At 39.4% G+C, this 22,116-nt stretch overlaps 2 protein-coding genes across 3 annotated transcripts; one reads left to right on the top strand and one right to left on the bottom strand.

Moving 5' to 3' along the window:
• The first annotated feature begins 922 nt into the window (after window positions 1–922).
• Window positions 923–12,762, top strand: smcr8b (Smith-Magenis syndrome chromosome region, candidate 8b). Of its 2 annotated transcripts, XM_088008503.1 has the most exons (7): window positions 923–1,220; window positions 2,388–2,705; window positions 5,449–5,861; window positions 7,582–8,282; window positions 9,655–10,071; window positions 10,339–10,828; window positions 11,494–12,762. In XM_088008503.1, the coding sequence occupies exons 2-7, from the start codon at window positions 2,520–2,522 to the stop codon at window positions 11,924–11,926; spliced, it is 2,640 nt and encodes an 879-aa protein (XP_087864629.1). In that variant the 5' UTR covers window positions 923–1,220; window positions 2,388–2,519; the 3' UTR covers window positions 11,927–12,762. The 2 variants fall into 2 exon arrangements, with proteins under 2 accessions (XP_087864629.1, XP_014829534.2); XM_014974048.2 differs by lacking the exon at window positions 923–1,220 and having other exon boundaries at window positions 2,271–2,705.
• On the bottom strand, window positions 12,756–21,351 carry LOC106908084 (uncharacterized). The gene is made up of 18 exons (XM_014974059.2): window positions 21,242–21,351; window positions 20,867–20,979; window positions 20,675–20,783; window positions 20,481–20,574; window positions 19,977–20,127; window positions 19,752–19,863; window positions 19,391–19,516; window positions 18,943–19,002; window positions 18,592–18,717; window positions 18,359–18,514; window positions 18,208–18,261; window positions 17,022–17,248; window positions 16,872–16,951; window positions 15,531–15,620; window positions 15,356–15,430; window positions 15,170–15,274; window positions 14,605–14,710; window positions 12,756–13,641 (listed from the first exon to the last, which is right to left on the bottom strand). The coding sequence occupies exons 2-18, from the start codon at window positions 20,973–20,975 to the stop codon at window positions 13,613–13,615; spliced, it is 1,809 nt and encodes a 602-aa protein (XP_014829545.2). The 5' UTR covers window positions 20,976–20,979; window positions 21,242–21,351; the 3' UTR covers window positions 12,756–13,612.
• Between the last annotated feature and the right edge of the window lie 765 nt (window positions 21,352–22,116).

The raw sequence follows: 22,116 nt of genomic DNA, 5'->3' as shown, positions 1-22,116 counted from the left end.
TGTGATGTTTTTTAACATCCTCCTCACTGTGCAAAGATAAACTTCAGTCATCATTCAGTCTAAGGTAAAAAGGAGCTAAGTCATATTTACACTTCAGAGAAATAGAAAGGTCTTTCACACATATTTGTATAAACCGATGTACCAATAAAGGTGGTTGAATATTAACTTCTGTTTACAGCCTCAGAATCATACAAAAAATGAAATGGGTCATAACTAAGCTGTTGCTTAGTGACAGCCTTAGTTTATGAGCAAGACAATAATGAACAAAGATGTAAGAGGTTCCACAGCTCAAGGAAGGGAGGCTTTCAAAGAGTTGGATCAGTTAACAACAACCAATCACGATGCAGAACAGGAAGGGCCTGTTCTTTAAAGAAAGCAGTAGTACAGCAGTCTAACATGTGACTGTCATCAGGATGTTATTTGTGCTTTTGTTGCTGCTGCAAACAATAAACATGTCCATAAATTTGAATGTGACTCAGACTGTGGCTGCAGGCTCTACTACACAAAGTAATGAGATTATTTATCAATGAAAAAAATATATATCGTTTTCTTTGCTCCGTTTTGCAGGTTCTCTGTAAAATGTAATATTTTGTATTTTTATTGAAATTAATCCGCATATTCTTTAGTGCAGGTTGAACGTTATTTTTCTTAGCTTGAAAACATTTTTTCAACTTATTTGGCTGCTACATATTACTCCTAATGATTGTACATGATTGATATCAGTTTAATCATAACTGACTTAGAACGGAGTTGAAAAGAAGGTGAAAACATGAAATGAACACCGCTGTTAATGGTCCTTTTCATAATGTGCCGTAAACAGAGCAGCTATAAAATCTCTAAGCTGTTTCCAGACTTTTTCTTTTTTCGTTTTAAGGAGGCTTGTTTGCTTTGAAAGTGAAAAAGCGGAAACATTTCTTTTGTTCACTTATGCGACTTGACGCAAGGCCAGTCCATCACATGTTTTCATTCCTTTGGGTGTGAAAGCTTGCTACCTCGAAACAGAAGCGAAAGAGGAACAGAAATCCCGGGACGAAGTTTGTGTAGGAAGCCTCATGACTGCAGCCACAGGGAACTAGCTAATCTACGACACTGAAGTTGGTATTTGATTTAACCTTCCCCTTTAGTGAAGAACTATTACACATTTTTCCCCTAAACATTTACTCCATTGATGTTCAATACTTAAGGTTGAAAAAAGAGAGCCTGCAAAAAGGTGAAAAAAGGTAAGAATCACCCTTTTCAGATGTCAACGCTTAAATGTATAAAACCTGGAATGAACAAAACTTTTAGTCACAACGTTGTTTTAAATAAACTTTAAAAAGTGACTTATTTCACAACAAGCTCTTATTGGCTTAGTTCATATTTGAAAAAGCAAGAGCAGTGTGTTAAAGTTCATACTACAAAAAAACTTTTCAAAACTATGACATGGTTCCACAAGGATCTATCTTGGGACCATTGTCATTATGTTATTAGTGACTCACCACAAAATTTCAATAATGTTCAGTGTCAAATGCATGCAGAAGATGATGATACTTGCAAAGACTGTACAGTAGACCACAAAGGTATTGAGTTTGCCATGGCAACACACCAAACATATATACAGCCTGCACTCACACCACAAGGGAATTTAGAGTGGCCAGTTGACCAAACATGTTTGGAGAATCCAGTGAGGACTCAGACATGAAAAGATCAATAATAATACTAATACTACCACCACTACTACTACTACTAATAATAATAATAATAATAATAAACACTATTACATTATGTCTTCACAGCACTTTTGCTGCTCGGGCCTAATAATAATAAAAACAACAATAATATACATGCACACACATCTAAGGAAATTTTAGAGAGACCAATCAACCTGACAGTCATGTTTGTGGACTGCAGGGGTTGGGGGTCCGGAGTACCTGGAGAGAACCTACGCATGCACAGGGAGAACATGTAGACTCCATGCAGAAAGAACCTGCCCTGGTAGGGAGTTGAACTCAAGACCTTCTTGCTACAAGGCAAGAATACTGCCAACTACACCACTGCACAGCCATATTATATTTTATATTATATTATTTGCACGGTCTAACTTTTTGGTTCTGTCACTCAAATCTCAAACTGTTTAACGTTTTTTATTTTAGCTTGGAGGGCTTCAAAAGCCCTTTATTTGAAAGGCCTTCAGAAGAACCGATGCTGAAGCTATAATTCAGACGCTAACTTCAGCGTGATTTTCACACTGTAAAGTTTTTTTTAGCGTGTCAAAGACCGCAGCTCATAAGTTGATAAGTCGGAGTTTCCGTTTGCTTCAGCTTCTGGCATATCCATGTCGTACCATGGCCGAAAATAACTGTGCAGCTTGTTTGTTACTCTCCGGCTGTTATTATGTTTTCCAACAGAAACAGCTGACTCACTGACAGAGAGCCAGGCTGAGGCGGCATGGCGGTGGCTGACCCAAACGTTACTGCTGCTTCTTCAAGGTGAAAGTCAACGGTGGGATCCTCCATGGGCTGAGCCGTCACCGACTGAAGATGATTGGCTCACCGGACCTGCTGCCCTTCACCGGCAGCGGGGGGTTTGAGGAGGAAGGAGAGGAACCGGGGGTTCACACTCTGCCTGAGGAGTTCTCTGTCCGCCTTTTACCGCCTCACAACCCCTGGAGCACAGCAGCCCAGTTTCACCGGGACTTTATACTGGTGGCTGAATTCTCAGAGCAGGTGAGCGCTTTATTTCAGGCTGATTGGAGTCAGCCTGAAATATAATATATTAACTTTTTAAGTAAATAAACAAAAACCAACAAATAGCGAAATAAATGAATGAAAAGGGAAATGCAAAAATGACTGATTAAATCAAGAAATAAGTGAACGAGAGAATGAATAAGTAAATAAATAGGGAATAAAATTAATACATAAGAAAATTATAGAGAGAATAAACAAGAAAGTGATTGAATGAATGGATAATTAAATCATAAAATAAACGAGTGGTTATGTAGAATAAATGAAAAAAATAATTATTAATAAGTATATTAATGAAATAAATAAATAAATTCAATTAAACTCTGATTGACAATATATTTACTTATTATATGGAAAGTAAATTCTTATAAATGTGTTCATCTGTCAGTGTTTGTGATTCGTGAAGGGATCTGCAGAAAGTACATTTAGGGCACAAACATCATATACTAAAGAATAACATCAGATCTGTGGTTTCCAGATGAATGTGTCATTCAACATGACATCTAAAAATGTGATCCGGTTCTAAATCAACACTGTCTAAATCCGTTGTGTTATTCGGAAACACAGAACTGTAAAGTTTTGTGATTGTAAAGCACAATATTGATAAAGCTTTGAAGCTATTTCTCAAAAATATTTCAATCACTGTACAATAAAAACTGTCCAACTGTCCTTTTTAATTATAGGCAAAAACACAAAGACAAACCGTGGGTTAGTAAAGGATTACAAAATGCATGTAAGAAAAAGAATAATCTACATAAAGAATTTATAAAATATAGAACTTTTGAAGCTGAGTAAAACATAAAACCCATAAAAATAAATTAACTATTATGAAAAAATGTAAGAAGGATTATTATCCTTCTTTAGGCTTCGTAAAACATTAGGGAATATGGAAGACATTATATAGGTTCATAAGAAAGAATTCTTCCGATACTACTCGCCCTTAATAATTTAATTATTTTTGACAAAACCCTGGATGAATATTTTGTAATGGTGGAGGATGATGTACTTGAATCATATGGACAAAAAATAAATTATTGAAATAATTTATCAATATAAGAATAAAAAATCAATGGACCAGAATGGAATTAACATGACTCATTCATAATTGGAGCATTTCCAAATACTATGAAAATCACGAAAGTCATTGCTTTGTTTAAATCTGTCAATAATTTTTAATAATTATACAGTAGACATATGTCCCTAAAATACTATAATAAGTGTTTAGTAAAAAGTTATCTATGTGATAAAAAAGTAAACTGACTGACTGTGGCTTCAGAGAAACCAACATCAGTGGCATTGATGCAGTTAACAGAAGAAATCATAGACAGTATGCGTAAAGGAAATTTGCCATTGGTTTATTTCTTGATCTCAAGAAACTTTTTGACACCATCAATCGTGACGTTTTACTAAAAAAGCTGTGAAGGTTTAGAATTAGTGGGGTAGAATTAAACTACCGTAGAAGATACATTGGACAAAGGAAACAGTTTATAGAGGTAATCAGAATCAGATTTATTAAACATCATAACTTGTGGGTTCCTGCAGGGGTCAGTGTTGAGTCACAAATTACTTATTTGTATATAAATGACACACTCAAAGTATCAAACCTGCTAAAATATCTTATATTTGAAGGTGATACTTAGTATTTATTGTCTGTGCTGGAGAAAACATCCAACAACTCTCAGAGGCGGTCTCTGCAGAAATGAAAAAAACTAAAACATTGGTTCAAAAACAATAAATTATCATTAAATTCATGAGATTTAGAAACCTCAACAAACAAGAAAATAATGCAATCAAAAATAACCATCGACAGTGTTGATTTAGGACGAGTCCCTGAGTTCAGACTTTTAGGTGCCATGTTGGATGATAAATTTAGCTGGAAACCACAGATCTGTAAAATCAAAACTAGTCAAAAGTGTTGCATTGTACCACACTTGACTTATTGTGTTTTGTATTTGACTTATGTTCTGTGAAAAAACAGAATATAAGTCAAATACAACTTGCACTGACATGCAATTGTATGTCAGTGTGTGGGGTAGATTTATGGAATGGATAAATGTAATAACATGAAATGATGTATGCTTCCTGGTTGTTTGCAGTATGATCTCACAAATGAATGAAATAAAAAAGCGCATCGTCGTTGGTGTTGTATGATATCAATAAAATGTAATGTAAAACAGTTTACTGTACAGTTATTTGCTGTGGATTGGACTTCACTTTTTCAGGAAGTATTTCTCCTTTTTAAAAGAGAACTGTTCCTCAAACGATTCTTCATTAAAACTAAACACCAGTCACAAACACAAACTCACATGAGTTCTTTTCTTCACTCAGTACCAAACTTTATAAGAAAAAGACAGTTTGTGCTTTTAGCTGAACCTCATCATCAACATAATTTAACAGTACATTATGATGTTAGATATAGAATCACCGTATGGCTATAATGAAAATCAGAAAAGAAACAAAATCCTTCTGTTACTCAACAGCAGTGGAGCTTATAGTTAAGAATCAGTACAGGTTTAGGGTAAAAGGTAAAACCAAAAACAGTTTGAGCCTGTTTGTTCACGCAGAATGCAGCAGGTCATTAAATCTTTAAAACTTACCATCCAGACAGGTGGTGTTGGTTGTGACGTAAATGGAAAAGCAGACCAAGTCACTTTTTCAGAAAAGAATCTAGATATCTGTTGCTCTCAGTGACAAATTGGATACATCCTCCTCTTCTGTCTTCCAGGTTGGTCCAAAGCCTGTCTTAACAATACCAAATAATCCGAAGGTCATCGGCTCGTTTGACCTCAACCACTTCTCCGTCCGCATTATGTCTGTGGACTACCAGGCGTCCGGCCCGGGTCACACAGCCCCTGCTCTGCCTGGACCCCGCCTCAATTTCAGCGAGGACTCCAGGGTAATCCTGGGAGACTCAGCAGACGACTCGTTTGCATATGTTCATCACCTGACCCTGTATGACCTGGAGGCTCGGGGGATGGTGCGACCTTTCTGCATGGCCTACGTGTGTTCGGACCAGAGCAAGCTGATGGAGAACTTCTCTGAGCTGTCCGAGTGTTTTTCTCAGGCCTCTGACAGCTTGAAGACTGGAAACAGACAAGCGTTCTCCTCTGAACTGCAGAGAAAGCTTCAGGAGCTCGAGTAAGTTCCTCTTTGTTTGTTTGTAGTAATTAAAGAACCAGCTGTTTCAGCTTTTTGGGATTGTTGCATTAAACCAGGACGTTACCAATTCATTTTGAATAAATTAGTCTGGAAGCTGACTGGAACAAATTGCATAAATAAGCAAATTGGTATTTTGAGCCAATCAAAGGAAGACTTTCAAAAACAGACTTTGCTGTTGGTAATAAAATTCATCTTAGTCTATGATGAAAAGAGGAATTATTTTTAATTATTAAGTAATATTCCAATTTCCTCATTAAGTGGTTTACCGTCAAACAAAGAATGCAACATTCCTACAACCACATCCTTCTATTCCACACAATCAGAATTGGCTGTCATTATGTTGGTAAATTTGCCAATTCTTTCAAATGTTCTGCAGCATATTAATGTCTGTGAGGGTTAAGGTACAGCAGAACTGTCTGTCTGTTCACCAGAGAAAATCAGGGCCTTGAAACGTGTGAAAATCTCGGAGCTCTGTTGTGAGTCTTTTCCACAACGGGATGAAATTGAAAAATGTGTTAAATTTTCAACAGATTTGAATCCTTTTTGCTTCTGTTAACAAAAAAGAAAATGTTATTTCGATGTTTTGTATTTGGATGGCATCCTTCAGTTCACAATTTTCAACTCTTTTTAACTAATAGATCATGTTTTTTTTTGTTTAGTTACAGAAAGCTTCCACTCACTAAAAAATCTAAACAGGTCATTTCCTTACTTTTACTTAAACCAGACCTGTGTTCTTTTTACAACAAAATAAATGTATCACATCAGAAGCTTTAAAGATATCTCTGTTTACTGTCTGATAATACACTGATTATAACAACTAAATGTTTTGTCCTCAAATGTCTGGAATGTTGTCAAAATGCTGGACAAATCTGGAATTTTGAATGGGAATATCTGTAGAAATCTTGGAGCTAAGAGTAATTGTTCATATTTTCTAACAACCCCAAAACGGTTCCAGGCACAGTTCAGCCTGATAAAGACGTAAAGTGTTTTTATCGAATTGGTTCAAATGATTCAAATAAATTTATTTATGTGGCAGTAATTCTGTGTTGTGTTGACACATTTCAAATTAGCAGTGCCAATAAAAAGAAGACAGATTATGTGGATGAATGAGAAGCAGGACATGAAGGATTCCTACAGGTTTCAGGTTGAGGAGTCAGACTGCAGTGTTTTGGTTGTAGATGGTCCCACAATACAAGGTCAGGAGTTAAAAAGGTTTAGATCAGGTTCTGAGCATGTGCAGAGGGAGGACAGAAAATATGCTGGAAAAGAGAAATAAAAGTCCACAACGGAGGATAAATGTGTGTAGTAGAAGGAACAGAGTGAGATGATCCTGTTGTTACACTTAAAGGAAGCAGGAAGAAGAAGATTAAAGTACAAATTAAAAAGTTTTCTGTCTAATTAGTTGTTGAGCACTAAATATTCAGATATATATTTTCATATTTGCTAGATCTGTCTCAGAAAAAGCATTCAGGGTTAAATCTCTCATTCTGATGTTTTTGCAGCCTGGATATGGAAAATACATTGTTTTCTGATTTTATTCTGTTCTTTTTGAGAGATAAAAAACTAAGACGTATGGAATTGAAGGTGTAGCAAATGTGCAGAAAACCTGCTTATCTGATTTCTCAGAACAAAGTGTGTGATAAAATTCTGAATAGTGAGGAATTGTGAGTTGACTGAAGAATCCCTCTGACTGCTGCAGGTACAGACGGAGGGCCCTGCTGCAGGACACACACGCCTCCACAGGAGCAGGAGGCAGAGCTGATGAGCTTGAAGCTTTAGAGCATCTGATCCTGAACCACAGAGAGCTCCTTCGCCAGGTCACATCCTACCCAAACAGGAAGCTCCAGCAGCCTGACTTCCTGCCCTACGACACGGCCGACCTGCAGTCTGAGCCGTCCTCTCCCTGCCTTCCCTCCACTGCCTCCTGCAGGTCTGAGTCGCTTCTGAAGCCACTGGAGGAGCTCTGCAACTTCTACTTCCTGTCCCTGGTGAAAAACCAGCTGGCAGACACAGAGCGGCGTCTGCGTGGTGACAGGAGCGTCCTGCGAACTGATCGTGTCTCACAGCTACTGTCCAGGAAGCTGAAACTTACAAACTTCCTGTTTGAGCTGTGCTGCCCTGTGGATGCTGAGGAGGAAGAGGAGGAGGATGAAGCAGAGAGGGTCATGGGGAACACTGTGGGAGCTGTGGAAAGACAATCAGAAAAGCATAGTGTGGAGTTGTTCTCCTGTGTGGAAGAAATACAGATAAAGATGGAGGGAGTGGGAGGTGGGAGAGTGACCCCTGACCCCAGCACGTCCACAGACATGATAGGCAGCGTGAGCAGCAGCGACAGCATTGAGGTTCTCGGGACGGAGAAGTCGTACCGAAGTCAATGGGCCGTTGTATCCGACAGCAGAGGTACGTTATTAGAGTGATGGTGGAAGGAAAACAAAAACCTGCGTCTCTAAACGGTACAAAAGATTTTCTCCTGGCCTTTTGGAGAAACTTTAATAAGTATTTTCATTTCTTTTAATTTGGCTCTTATGAGTCAAATTAAAAGCAGCTACACTGCTAAAACATAGAACCTTACCAAGTAGTTTTAGTCTAATTTCTAGTGCAAATATCTTAGCACACTTGGGATATGATGAAAGTAACTAAAAAACATATTTTCAGCAATAAATATGTGCTTGTTTTAAGTCAATAATTCCTGATTGTGACGCTTCAGACTGTCACAATGTTTCAGAAGCTGTTTGTTTGACAGAATCTCAAGTCCCATGCCTCTTGTGATGTCATCAATCCAAATGTACACAAGACACAATTAGCTGTTTAGCATTGTGTCATAACATTTAACATTCTTCAATGTTGCTTTTCAAAAACTGGATTTTAAAATCCTGGATGATGAAGTCTATACTTAATAACTCATCTGCATTTTAACTGCCACTGTACATGTCAGTGGAAATGATACGCCACCTGATGGTATCTTTAATATCTGCATGATTGATTGTGACTTTTATCAATCAAGAATAGATGTTCTAATTTTCTGGGCTGTCATCAAGCATTTTACATGATAAACTGTTTAGTCAAAAATCATATTTCAGAGACGAGTCAGTCTGATATGAAGCAGCATCAGTCTCTGACTCTAGGCAGGTTTTCTCAAACTATCCAGCCTGTAGTGCTAAATGGAGTCGATTCCCGGCGCGGGGTCTTTCTGCATGGTCATGTTCTTCCTGTGCATGCGTTAATTCTCTCCAGGTACTCCGGCTTCCTCCCACAGTTCAAAGACATGACTGTCAGGTTGACTGGTCTCTCTGATTTATCCGTAGGTGTGTGTTTGTGTCCAGGGTGACCCCCTGTTGACCGCACCAGCACCCTTAGGATCCCCCTAGGGATAAGTGTGAAGGGATAAGTGTGATGGATGGATGGATGGATGGATGGATGGATGGATGGATGGATGGATGGATGGATGGATGGATGGATGGATGGATGGATGGATGGATGGATGGATGGATTTTTAAATGGGACATTTAGACTTTTCCATAGATCAAGTAGATAACAGTTTATTGTGTTGTTTCCATCTCGTTTCTATTGTACAGTTAATGATCTGTGCCTTGTTTTCTCAGCAGAGTGGTACAGAAGCACATCTGAAAATAATTCAAACTATGCCTTTTAGCAATTTATCAAGTAATTAAACTTCCAAAATGATCCATTTAGATCTCTGTGTTTTATTGCATTTTATTGCAGCAATGATCTGATTGAAAACAGTCGGTTCAGTAGTTTGTGTTCTCCACAGAAACCCGTGTCGGGACGACAGACGTGATTCTCCAGCATGCAGCAGGAGACGCAGGCATTCGGCGCCTGCGAGCCTCTGCCAGGCGTGCCAACAGTGAGGACAGCATCGAGGTTCTCAGCACGACTGAGTCCATCGTCCCTGACGACCTGTCCGCCATCACAGAGGAAGAGGCAGAGCATCACACTCTGACCAATGGATTTGAGGAAGAGGAAGAGTCAGAGGCTGGCTGTAAGACTGATGAAGTCCTCCAGGAGGAGAGGATGAAGAACACTGCTACTGCCGGGAAGGAAAGAGCTGAATCTGCTGGAAGAAAAGAACTTTTAGAGGAAATAATGTTCAATGTTCCAGAGAAAGACAATTCACTCACAGAGAAGAGTAATGAAGTCCATAAAGACAAGATGAATAAACTGCTACAAGGTAACACATTTACTGTACATTTAACAACATATATGACTATTTTATCCCAGGCAGTCAGGTCTTCCTGTAATCTTTTAAGAGATTTTTGGACTTCAAGATCTTTCAAAAGGTTTTTGATGATTTTACCTCCCAGCTCCTGTACCTGACATAAACTGTGGAGTGCGTGGTTCTGCTGGCATCAGCCCTCCAACTCCTGAGTCCGGTCTGTACTAAAAAGCTTACCGGTTTTCTTTGCTGTAATCATGTGATGAATCTGTTTCCACACAGCTGGAGACGCAGTGGAGTCGAGGCAGAAGAAGTTGAGGCCGGTGTTTGACCTCCATGTAAAAATGGCTCCTAAAAGCGTCGTGGCGGAGGGAGCTCTGCGCACGCCGCCCTGCGGTCCTGTGAGGCTGCTCAGCGTGGACGAGTTCTCTGACTGCACCAGCTTCACCAGCAGCTCAGAGCCACCGTCTCCCACCACAGCCAACCTCACCAGCACATGTGTGGACAAGAAAAGGAAGAGGAGAAGGGCTGGCCTGCGAGCCCTCAGGTTCATCAAGCAGCTCTCCTTCTCCCAGCATGCCATCTTCTGTTTGCTGATTGGCCGGCCACTGGTTGTCATCGGAGGAGACGAGCAGCTGGTGAGGAAGCTGGTGGACGGCTTGAGGCTCTTCCTGCCAGCTCCTGGTGCTGATGGGAGCGCTGTGATGTCATGTTTGGCCACGCCCCTCCAGCTGACCGACCTGCTCACCTGGAGGCTCGTAGGAATACACAGGTGACTGTTATGTGACTCGACCATATCTCTGCATTGGTTTGTTGTCAGGAGACAATATGAAGTTTTTGATATAAACTAAGGCTGCACCGATTGCAGTTTTCTGGCCAATTACCAATCTTTATAAAGCTTGATACGTCGACAAAACAGCAATTTATTTTGTCTGAAATGTTGTTGAATATAGCAAGAAAGTTGCCAGTAGTGAGGATGACGTGCAGACATGAGCTGGTGGCCGATCTAACAGTCAAACCTCTAACAGGAGAGCAGAAGACAGCAGCTGATTTTTAGACCTTTGTTGAAACAGATAAGATCAGAGAATAAGATCAACTTCTCATGGAAGAATCGGCCGATCACCGATCTCCCAAAATTAAGGAAACTGGCGCTCATAAATTGGTGCACCTCTAGTACCAATCAATGCATTTAGAAGATTTTGTAATCCTTCTAAAGTCCTTCCACACAAATTTGTTAATTCATGTATTCATGACCAGATAAAGCTGACCTTTCTTAGACAAATAGCAGCTTTTAAACTGCATGAAACTTTTGTATGCCTGTGCATATAATGAGGTCAGTAACTATTGTTGCACCGAGTCAATTCAGAGGCAAAGTTTCATCTGCAAGAATTTCATACCTTTATATGTCATAAGATCCTGCTTGGTTTTCTTCTCCAGATCGTCTTCCAGTGCATCCTCTTCCATCCTTCAGTCTCTGACTCACTTGAGTCGTTACATCGCTGTGCTGGACCTGGATCAGAAGACGCTGCGCTGTCCTTCATACGCCGGATCCCTGGTCGGCTTCCTAGCCAACCCTCACACCGGCATCAGCCGCGGCCTGACCTACCTGCTGCACCTGGAGAGCTGCCTGACTGCGCTGGCCAACCGGGTGCTGCTGCAGACCTTCACCGCTGCTTCCCAGCGTTACAGAGCCATCGCCGAGGAAAAGGACTCACAGCAAGCACCACAACTCTGCAGCAGTGAAAATGATTTTCGAGTGATGCACTTTCTGACTGACCTGATCGCACAGCGCCACACCGGACACGGACCGCCGCCTTTCAGGTTTTCCTACAGCTCAGTGCAGCTTCACAGGAACACATATCCGACATAAACTGAGGAGCAGAGCAGATTCACAGGATGCTTTTATTTTGGTACCTGCCCTCCGAGTCCATACAATGCCTTAGTTGTAATTAGCAGCTGCTGTATGTGCACAAAGGATTGTTCAAATTAATATAAATATGTGCACATTTAAGACTCAAACAAAAATGAATGTTAACTGTCTCCACCCATCAGCTTGACATGTGGAGGTGGACATGAAGGAGCTGGTGCAGACCTCTACCCTGAACAGGTCACCAGTCCATCAAAATTAAATTATACCTCCATCATAAATTCATACATATCAATAAATAAGCCAATGCAAAGATAACCTGTACACCGTATGGTTTCAGTTAGTCTGGTACTATGACTTCTGCTTGTTTTTGTCTTTTTGATCATTTAAGCTAGTCAAACTATGCACCCCTAAGTATAAATGTCATGACTACAGGCAATGTAAAAGTGAATCAGAGAAAACCTCAAATCTGTAACATTTTCCAGATTTAATCAAATCCAGAGCATAGGGAATCCTAAAACTGAGGGTTTAGTTTTAAGACATTTTTTAGCACCGACTGTCAGCAACTTGCATCCGCATAAGTGTTGTGCTTCCTAACTTTAATGCATAAAATAAACTTTTTCTAACAATGACTGAAAATTTTCCATTTTGAAGAATTAGCCAAATTTTGACTGTAAAAGTTTTAACCTATTAATATATTAACATTACTTTGGCCTTAAAAATCAAACCGCAGCTAAAGAATGCAAAATTACTTGAACATATTTTATTTATAATAAATGTGATATATTCTATTGTGGATGATTACTTTGAAAATAAAGTCAGAGAAAAAGAAGGCCAAACACTGGAGTCATTTATTAAACCAGATTATCTCAGAAATCATTAACACTGATGGCAGTACGAGTCCTTATGAACATGAAAGAAAATCATTAGACAGGAACAGAAACAGAATTCATGTCCACTCAGAAAATATTTGGTTGATCTTTAAAGTAGATTGAATACTACTGTACAACATGGAACAAGGTTTTAAATATGAAAGTAGAAAAAACAAAGTCAAATGGATGAATACATTAATGAGACAGAAAATAAAGGATGGAAATAATTCTTTTTCCATCTGAACTGATCTTTTTGCTGTGCATGTCTGCAAGTCAGACCTGCATAGGAACTTTTAATTTCAGTATTAGTCTGTTCTAAAGTTAATTTTTGAAGTTATCTTTTAAGCTTTGTCTAAATTGTTTTTTAAATAGTTGACTGATTTTCAAACTGTATAAAGCAACATATGTTATGGTCTAAAACCAGTGTTATTGTACAGCACATCAAAAACCAGTTTCATTAAATTACATTAAGAGAATTGAGGGAATTGTTTAGTTTAATAAATGGTAAAAGTGTGAAAGAGTAACGAGTTCTCTCCCTCTGTGTGTCAACTGATGCACATTCCTACCATCCACTGCACCGCAGGCGCAGTGGAATCTTACAGAAACAGTAAGATTCTGACAGCAGAATCTTACTGTTGCTCAGCGTTACTGTCATGGTGCTTAAAGTAAACAAGAAATACAACAAAAGTCCCACATGGCTTCACATTGAGATAAAAAAAAAGAAGAAGAAAAAAAAAACAGTCCTTTTCGGAAGAAGTGGGCTCAGCAGGCAAGATCATCCAGGTGAGACTTTAGAGCTGAACCTCTGAAGGAAACTTTACTTGAAATCAACGACCAGCTGATTTCCTGCAGAGTTAAAAGACAAAGAGAAAAGATTATTGGGGAAAGAACACAAGCAGGCTGCAACAGAAGCTGATTCACTTCTTTTTGCCTTTTTATAAACTGTACAGCTCAAAAACACATTTTTCTTCCAAACAAAAATTTCACTTTGATATTTCACTGTGAAAACATGCTCAGAATTTGAAAAGGGAAATTCCTTCTTAAGAACTGAATCCGTCAACAATATGCTCCAGCACACAAACAGCTGTGTCCACTCACATGTGCACCATGAGCACACACCACACAGACTGAGCGGTCAGGACCAGGATCTGGGCTGCTGGCCTCCAGCTCCAGGCACGTCTCTGCTGTTGAGCTCTGTTCATCACTGATAAGAACATTGATAACCTCCATGTTGAGCTGAAGGTTTATGATATCTGTTACAATAATGAAAACTATATTTGAATCAGACTGGATCATCGGGATGACACAGGCAAAGTCAAAGTTTTAAGGGGTATTCCACCACAAAAAACCCCCAAAAAGGACAAACTCAACCATAAAAGTCAGAATGAATCTGATGACAGTAAGAAATGATAATAACTACAACGACCATTTCAAATGATAGAAAACAATAGAAAAACATGCCTATCAAACAATGACATATGTGTTTTGCTTCAGAAGGAAAGAAAAAATAAATATAAAAAATATATAAATATAAATAAAAATCGCTCAACACAACTAATGATTTTTTATTACCAATACAGATTATAGATTATATATTCAGTCTGAGTTGTCGGGCAAAAGGGAAAAACAAACAAAAACTCTAAATTTCAATATTTGCATCTGAACATGATTTTATTGAAAATGTTTTCTGAATCTGTGGTACTTCAACAATTAGCCAACATGGACTGCACTGCAGCCAGCTGTAAACATTTTTGACTTAAGGCCCAGGACAGAGCTCTGGCTCATCGCCATGACAACATGTCCTCATACCTGGTGTGTTTGACGACTTCTGTGTAATCTCCTTCAGGAAGGAGAGGAGACGGTCTTCACTGGACGTCATGCCGTCACACAGCCACTGAAAGGCCCACAGGTTGTCCTGCAACACGGAATCAAACCCAAAAACCAAAATGGTTAGTTAACACGTTTCAGTTTAAAAAATGAATAAAATGTTTTCTTGCATCAAGTTTTAATAATAGTTCAGACTTATAAGTCACATAGGAATGTTATCTTAAATGTATTTTCTGCATTTGCCCCAAAATTCATTATATAATGTTTGTCAAATGGATATTTTAAAATGTAGCTTTTATATTAAACAGCTGCAATCAAAAATAAATAAATAAAAATAAAAACAGGTCAGTGTGAATCATCCTAAAAGTTTAGCATAAAAAATGCTAATCAAATCATCAGCTTCCTACAAAACCTAATCTAAAGCAACAATAAGCTCTGGTTATCATAGGCTTCCTGTTGTCTGTGTTCAGCTGCTAGTGCTGACCGGAGGCCAGTCACACCGTCAACAGCAACAAGCGCACGTTGCTTTCATATGGGGAGATATTACCTTATAAGCATTGAGAACAGGCAGAGCTGGACTAAAAGAACCCTGAAGGATTCTGACACCCAAGGCTCCTGTTACCAACAGCAACAAGGCCTGATCTGGGTACGTCTGTGGACAAAAGCACACGACCTGTTACCACAGCAGTATGAATGAATCACATATTTAATACGGATATCTTTGCAAACTTACCCTGAGAAAGCAGCGGGAAATCTGTATGTTGTAACCCTGCTGGTTGAGCTGGTCTATGACGGCCTCCCGCGACTCCTGGACCATCAGGAATAAGACGGATAAACTTCAGACATTTAGCATGAATCGATAGCAGATCTCGAGTCTCAGGAGCAATTATTAAAACTGAACAACATACGTATAGAAACTGTTGGCTGGGTATGGGCAGGGCAGTCGGAGAGCCATGAGGAGAGCAGACCACTTTCAGTAAACTGGCCCAACACTCAGGCTGCAGGAGAGAATCGGACACAAATCAGTCAAACTGTCCAACTGCCTTGCCACAGTTTATAGGATATAAATACAAGACATATTAGGGTCAGTCATTTCTTTCCACAAAAGAATAAAGCAAAGTTGGAAAATCTGCATGTGAAACACTAAAGTAATGCCCTGGGACATTACTTAGGTCAACATAAGGTCAAGCTGATTTTCACTACAATAAAGGAACAGATGCAGAGCAGGAGAAGGCTACAATACAGAAAAAATTATAATAGATAATAAGAGAAAGAGTCATCATATAAAAAGAAATATTTACTACAAATTCAATGATGAAGAAAAGTAAAGAAATGACAAAAAGGAACTTATAAAACAAGTTTACAGAAAATCTGCAGTGCACTAATGTTTTCAGTCCTGGTTGTTTGGTTAAGGTGTTTCAGACTCTGGATGACTCCAGGAAAGTAGGTTCATGTTTTCTGGTCTCATTGTCCAAAAACATTTTTGGTTCTTGTTTTGTTTTTATAGGTATTCTTCTAAGCTTTGTCCTCAGAACAGTTTTTTTTCTTCCCCCATTTTTAAGGTTTTGTTGCCTCTAGTGGCAGACAGTGAAGAGAAAGACATGCAGAAAGCGGCCGGAGCTGAGAATCAAACGAGAAAAACGGCTTTGTCACTGAGCCATGTGGCGCCCCCATCAGGCCACTATACAACAGTTGAGTATTTTTTATAAGTATAAAACATTTCGGTCAGCCTTTCCAGGAGAGACCTTTCCAGAAAAAGCACCACAAGGTGCAAAACGCAGAAGAGCTGAAGACCTGGGAACTCCAGCTGGACGCCACAGGCCTCAGGTACAGTTAACCTGAACTCTAGAGTTCTAGAGTCAAGACGACAATAAGCTAAAAAAAAAAAAAAGTCATTTAAAAATCAGTGCATGCTAATCTCAATGAAATAAAGAAATGTTGTTTTTTTTAAAGAAATTTGGGCTAAAATTCAATCAACTTTTATTCAGATAAAATCAAACAAGAGCTAGTGATGGTAAAGGTCGTTCTACTAACTATTAGGAAAATGGTAAACTTTGTTTTTCCCCCCACACAGCTTCTCTATTCCTTTTAATCATAGTTTAAATTAAAAGTTTTTACACTTGAAGATATAATTAACTTGTGTTTTTCTGTCTCGTGAACCACAACAACTGGAGAGTGTTTTCTTTTAGCATAGCGATACGCCAGATATTCATGAAACATTTCATCAGAAATAGGAGCTGCAGACTTACATCTGAGTAGACCGACAAGGAGCATCTCTGGGCTTTGAGAGCAAACTTCACCAGCTCAGACCTCTTCAGTGGCACAGCATCTACACACAGGAGACGTGTTAAAACCATTCCTCTTCACATTTTATTCAAAACAAACAATCCTTTTCTGACCTTTAATCGGTTCCCAGGATGCCTCAGAGAAGCAGAGCTGCTCCAGCTGGCTGACCGTCAGCCTCGGTGCCGTCGCCGTCTCAAATATCCGGAGGTAGAGGAGGAAAATGGCCGGAGTGAAGCGGGAGGCGGGGGGGTTTACTGGGGGAAAGAGGCTTTCCAATGCCGACCCAAACTCTCCCAACTTACACTTGAAGAAAGGAATGAGGTCTTGGATGTGTTGATACCTGATTCCAAATCAGAAAATAAAACAACTTACTACTGTTTGTGTCTGAATGGTTTACATGCCTCCATCTACCAGCTTTTTCTTAAGAGAAACAAAAATGGCCAAAACCAAGTAGGTCTGAAAAATGGTATAGAGACCAAACAAATGAAAAATAAAAACAAAATACATATTTGGATGATCAAACGGGTCAAAATCTTCTCTTCCAAAAGAGATAACTTAACTTGAGATATTTTTTAAAGGACATGAAACTTTGATTGAACAAGCTTACCACAAAGTCTTTAAAGTCTCAAAAAACCAAGTTGATCATTTTGTGATACCAATCAGAAAACAAGACAACATGCAAAGGTAGAAATGTTATCTTCTCGATTAACTGGTTTCTGTGTTGATGAATGAAACTCTCTTTATGGATCCCCAGTTTGTGCTCAGACGTCACATAAATCCCTTTTGTTGTTTTTTTTTTTTTTTTAAATAGGGCTGCACCGATTTATCGGCCAGACGATTTATTGGTGCCGATTTATTTAATTTTATTTCCTTAATTTTGGGAGATCGGTGATTGGCTGATTTTGACATTTGAAGCTGATCTCATCCACCGATCTTTTCTACCTCGGCAAAGGTCTAAAAATCAGCCACTGTCCTCTCCTGCTCTCCTGTGTGAGAGGTTTGATTGACAGTCCGGCCCACCAGGTCATATCTGCACATTCACGGTTAACAATAGTTACTTCGCTGTTGCCAATTCAGCAACATTTCAGACAAAAAAAATTGGCCAAATTAGGAATTGGCAAGTTAGGCTTTTTAAAGCTCTGGTATCAGCAATCTGCCAGAAAACTGCAATCGGTGCAGCCCTGAAAATAAGCATTTCAGTGAGATGCTGCTGCTATGTTGGAACCTGACACATTTTGATGCCATAAAATGCTAATCACACTGGTTATTTTTATACAGCAGGACGTGGGTTAAACTCACAGTGTGACGTTATCAGTCAGGACGACTCGCAGGTACCGACACAACTCTCTGTACCTGCACACAGTTAAAACACAGGATGCTTCATCGTTCCTCCAGAGACGGACTGAATGTACAAACACTGACACGTGTATGAAGTAGCACACATGCTAACCTGGATTGAAGCTGGAGCAGTTCAGTTCTCAGCAGGACCACAGAAATGGTTTCTAGCAGGACGTCCTTCTTGCCCTTGTCCTTCCGGAAGCCCGACACGTTCTGCCCCTTCAGCACCGACACCAGCAGGACGTCCTGCCAGGGCCGGATGGTCAGACTGCAGCACACAGATGAAGAGTTACGTCCAAATATGAAGGATTTGAACTTTTAGAGTTAAAATGCTTTGATACACACCTGTTTTTTAGTTGCCTCATGTCAGCTGGGAAACATATCCTGTTCTGGTAAAATGTTTGCAGTTTTTGCAGAAACAATGGCGTAATGTCACCCATTACTATACGTCTCTGTACTGATGATATTACTCTGGAAAAAATACCATAAAAAGCAAAGTTATTATCCAATAGAATGACTGAAAAAAAGCATTAATCATATATACATGTTAGCAAGTTTGTGTTTGTAGCCAATAATGTCGGGTTCAGACGTTTCTTTTTGAACATCAAGGTGAGTTTACCAAAAATTTTTAAAATATTAATTCCTCAAGGATTATAAAATGTACAAACTTAATAATGCTGCATCGCTATTCTTTACCTGTGCAGTAACATTATTATAGTATCAGAGGTTGTAGCAGCTGAAGATGAACCCATGAACCTGTAGATGTTAAAGAAAATGGAGTGAAGGAGAGAGAGAGAGAGAGGGAGAGAAGGTGAGTTAACAGCTGACAACTTTAATTCCCGAATTCTCTACTATCCAGACTCTAATTAGAGTTTGAACTCCATTATTGGCCTATTTTATAATTACAAATATGACATTATTTTATGATTTACTATAGGAAATTCAGATCTGACAGCATCTGCAAATATCACAGGATGTCAGACAGATGGACTAATGATGGGTAGACAGATGGAGACGACACAAAGACAAGATGATGAATAATGACTGGAAATATGAAAATACTCCACATTTCCATCATTAGCCCTTAAACGTAACAAATCCCACATCCTGAGTTAAATTTAGAAGCCGCCTCCAGTTCGCTCACCCCAACACTTGAAAATGTCTCATAAACTCCTCAGCAGCTCCAAGATGCATGATGGCCGCAGCCCGACTGTTCTGTTTATCGGCTTTATTCAGGAACTGGGTCACACACTCAACCACAGGTCCATACCTGAGAAACACAAAGAAAAAAAGACAGGAATAAGTTTAGCTTATTATGCGTTTTTAAATGGCATAATGTAATCTATAGTTTCTCAACTTTTTCAAATAGGTCTCCTGTAAAATCTTCAAAACTGAAGTAAGATTATTGAAGCACTTTTCACTTCTAAGGGTAATGTTTACTCGTTCAGCAGTTTTTTCAAAGACACATAAAATATATTGTTTAAGTTTTGTTTTAAAAAGCTCACCTGGAGCTCAGGTCCTGCTGGTTCATGTTGTAATCTGGCAGCATTGCCTGATCCAACGTAATGGAGGAAAACAGAGCCGACAGTTTGGCTCTGAAGCTTTGCAACATCGCGTCTGAAAAGGAGTTGGAAAAATCAAAGTTAAAAAAAAAAAGGAGGAAGGAAACTTTAATAAAAGCAACATTTAAAATGACCAGACGCGTTTAAGTGTATGAAGACGTTTTGCACCTGCATTACGAAGACGATGGTCGACTTCTGACAGGGTGAGATTGAACCTCTGCAGATCCCCTAGCAGAGCCGTGTTCCTAACGCCGTTCCAGAAGTCACTTTTGTTGTGGCTGTTGCAGTGACACTCTCCACTGCAGCACCACATCTCACACTGACACACAACCACAACACGCACCGTTAGATGATCACACATGTGGAATTCTTATTTGATCAAAAACTACGCTCAAGCTTCAGCACAGCTGATTTCAGTGAATGGGACAGCTGAACCTGACAGCATATTTGAGGCGTTTTACTGAAGGAACAACATCTAAAAATGTGCAGCAGGGGCCCCACAAGGAGTAAGAGCAGGGGTCCCTGATATACAGATTTGTAAAGCAGACATTTTGAAGAAGTAATGAGTCTAAATCAGCAGATAAAACCTACAGACAAACTGAAAATATTGACCAGGAAAAGCCTGATCGGTGCATCTCTAGTAAGGGATATAAAGACATCATCCTCACGCACCAGTGACGCCAGCTTGTCGCAGACGTAGCAGAAGCACTGATCACAAATAAGTTGATTATTGGCCATGGGAGCAGTCCTCTCACAATCTGTAGGCCTGAGCAGGACAGAAAACAAGCAGTGATTGTCTGCTAAGCCACGAAATTATTCTAAACGCCGTGATCTGCATTAGTGGGTCCGTGGAAGAGTTTCCTCACAAAAAAAGGTGTATGGGGCAGTCGTAACGGGCGTGAGGAAGCACGTCTGGCCGACGGGAGAAGGTGACCACCAGGTCTTCATCCTGAGGGCTTACAGGTAAAACACCAACTGAAAAGAAAAAGGATCAACTTTTTGTTGGATGGCTTCAGAAAAACTTATCAAAAATATTAAGTTTGTAAAAGCACCGTTACCGGTCTTCTTCACAGCTTCCACTTCCACAATGAGGCAGGAAGTGTCTTTATCATCTTCTTCATCACTGAGGATGATTATTTCCTCACTTTTCCCTGAGGTCCCCATCATAAATCTGTAAGGGAAAAAATAAAAAAATTAAAACGACAGTGATTCGGTTTACAAAGAGGAGTTCCGACGCTCTCACCATCTTTGCCAGAGTAACAGCTGCAATGGCTTTTAAAGGTCTCGGCAACGTCAATTACTTTCTAAACACTACGCTATTTTCATTCGAAGCAAACATTGCGCGAAGTACGAGAAAGTATTTCATTCTTCCACCTAACGTTCACTGCCATTGTGTAAAAATGTAAACAAATTTAATTAGCAATTTTGCTTACCTGAAAATAACTCCAACGGTCCCGAAATATTTTGTTCTCCGCGCCTGCTGAGGTTGGGAGGATGTGGTCTCTTCCTCTTTGGCTCTGCCGGCTCGTGAGCAGCTTTTTGAGTACACCGCCACCTACTGTACACAAGCGTGTGTCTTCCCCTTAATGCATCTATTCTATTTATGTTGCTTCACTGCGTTCTTTGTTTTTCTTTCCCATAGAAAGTATTCCAGGCTCTTTGCTTATGTTTTTTTCCCTAACCACTGAAAACTCTTGGGTTAATGCTTCCATGTCTAACTGTATTGGACACGGGTGGCTATTTAATATGTTTTCTTTAATCTTTTTTCCCATAAAGACTAATTTCTGGTCCTCTAGTCCCAGATGGCCACCAATCAATCACAGGTTGCAGAAGATTTCTTTTTAAGCAGTGGGACTTTTTCACTGTCACCATATGTATTTGCTAACTGAATTGCTGCAAAGTTATTGCATCTTTGGAACTCACTGATGTTCTCTGTATAAATAACTTCTTACCAAATGGGTTTAAACAATTAACAGATTTTAATGTTATAATATACTTTCGATTAAATTTAGCGGTTTGCAATTTAATAATATTGGAATGTATCGGACTGACTGGAATTAGGTCAAAGTTGATATGACCTCTTCCTGTGCCTTAATACCTGAGAAGTGTTTGTTGTCAAATGGAACAATAGAAATGAACTGAGTGCAGAGTAAACCTAAAATTACAAGTGAAGTAGTAACCTATTGGGTCCTCTTTCTTACTTATCCAAACCTGAAATAATTTTAAAAAAATGATTCCACAATGATCCAAATTATTTGAAACAACAAAAGAGGGCTTGTAGGAACAAGAAATGAAACAGAACAGATAT

Source organism: Poecilia mexicana, unplaced genomic scaffold (genome assembly GCF_051168715.1).
Source record: "Poecilia mexicana isolate PSO_F unplaced genomic scaffold, ASM5116871v1 scaffold_2, whole genome shotgun sequence".
Taxonomy (NCBI): Eukaryota; Metazoa; Chordata; class Actinopteri; order Cyprinodontiformes; family Poeciliidae; genus Poecilia; species Poecilia mexicana.
Note: the sequence above shows the minus strand (reverse complement) of the source record. Positions and strands in the feature narration are given on the sequence as shown.

Bases quoted from the DNA above. Each gene is read 5' to 3' on its own strand.
- smcr8b (XM_088008503.1), top strand. From the start codon at position 2,520: ATGATTGGCTCACCGGACCTGCTGCCCTTCACCGGCAGCGGGGGGTTT. The intron at 5,862-7,581 runs GTAAGTTCCTCT...TGACTGCTGCAG, and splicing joins AGAAAGCTTCAGGAGCTCGA to GTACAGACGGAGGGCCCTGC. The intron at 10,072-10,338 runs GTAACACATTTA...GTTTCCACACAG, and splicing joins GATGAATAAACTGCTACAAG to CTGGAGACGCAGTGGAGTCG.
- LOC106908084 (XM_014974059.2), bottom strand. From the start codon at position 20,975: ATGATGGGGACCTCAGGGAAAAGTGAGGAAATAATCATCCTCAGTGAT. The intron at 20,784-20,866 runs GTAACGGTGCTT...TTTTCTTTTCAG, and splicing joins GGAAGCTGTGAAGAAGACCG to TTGGTGTTTTACCTGTAAGC. The intron at 18,262-18,358 runs GTTAGCATGTGT...AACTGTGTGCAG, and splicing joins CTGCTCCAGCTTCAATCCAG to GTACAGAGAGTTGTGTCGGT.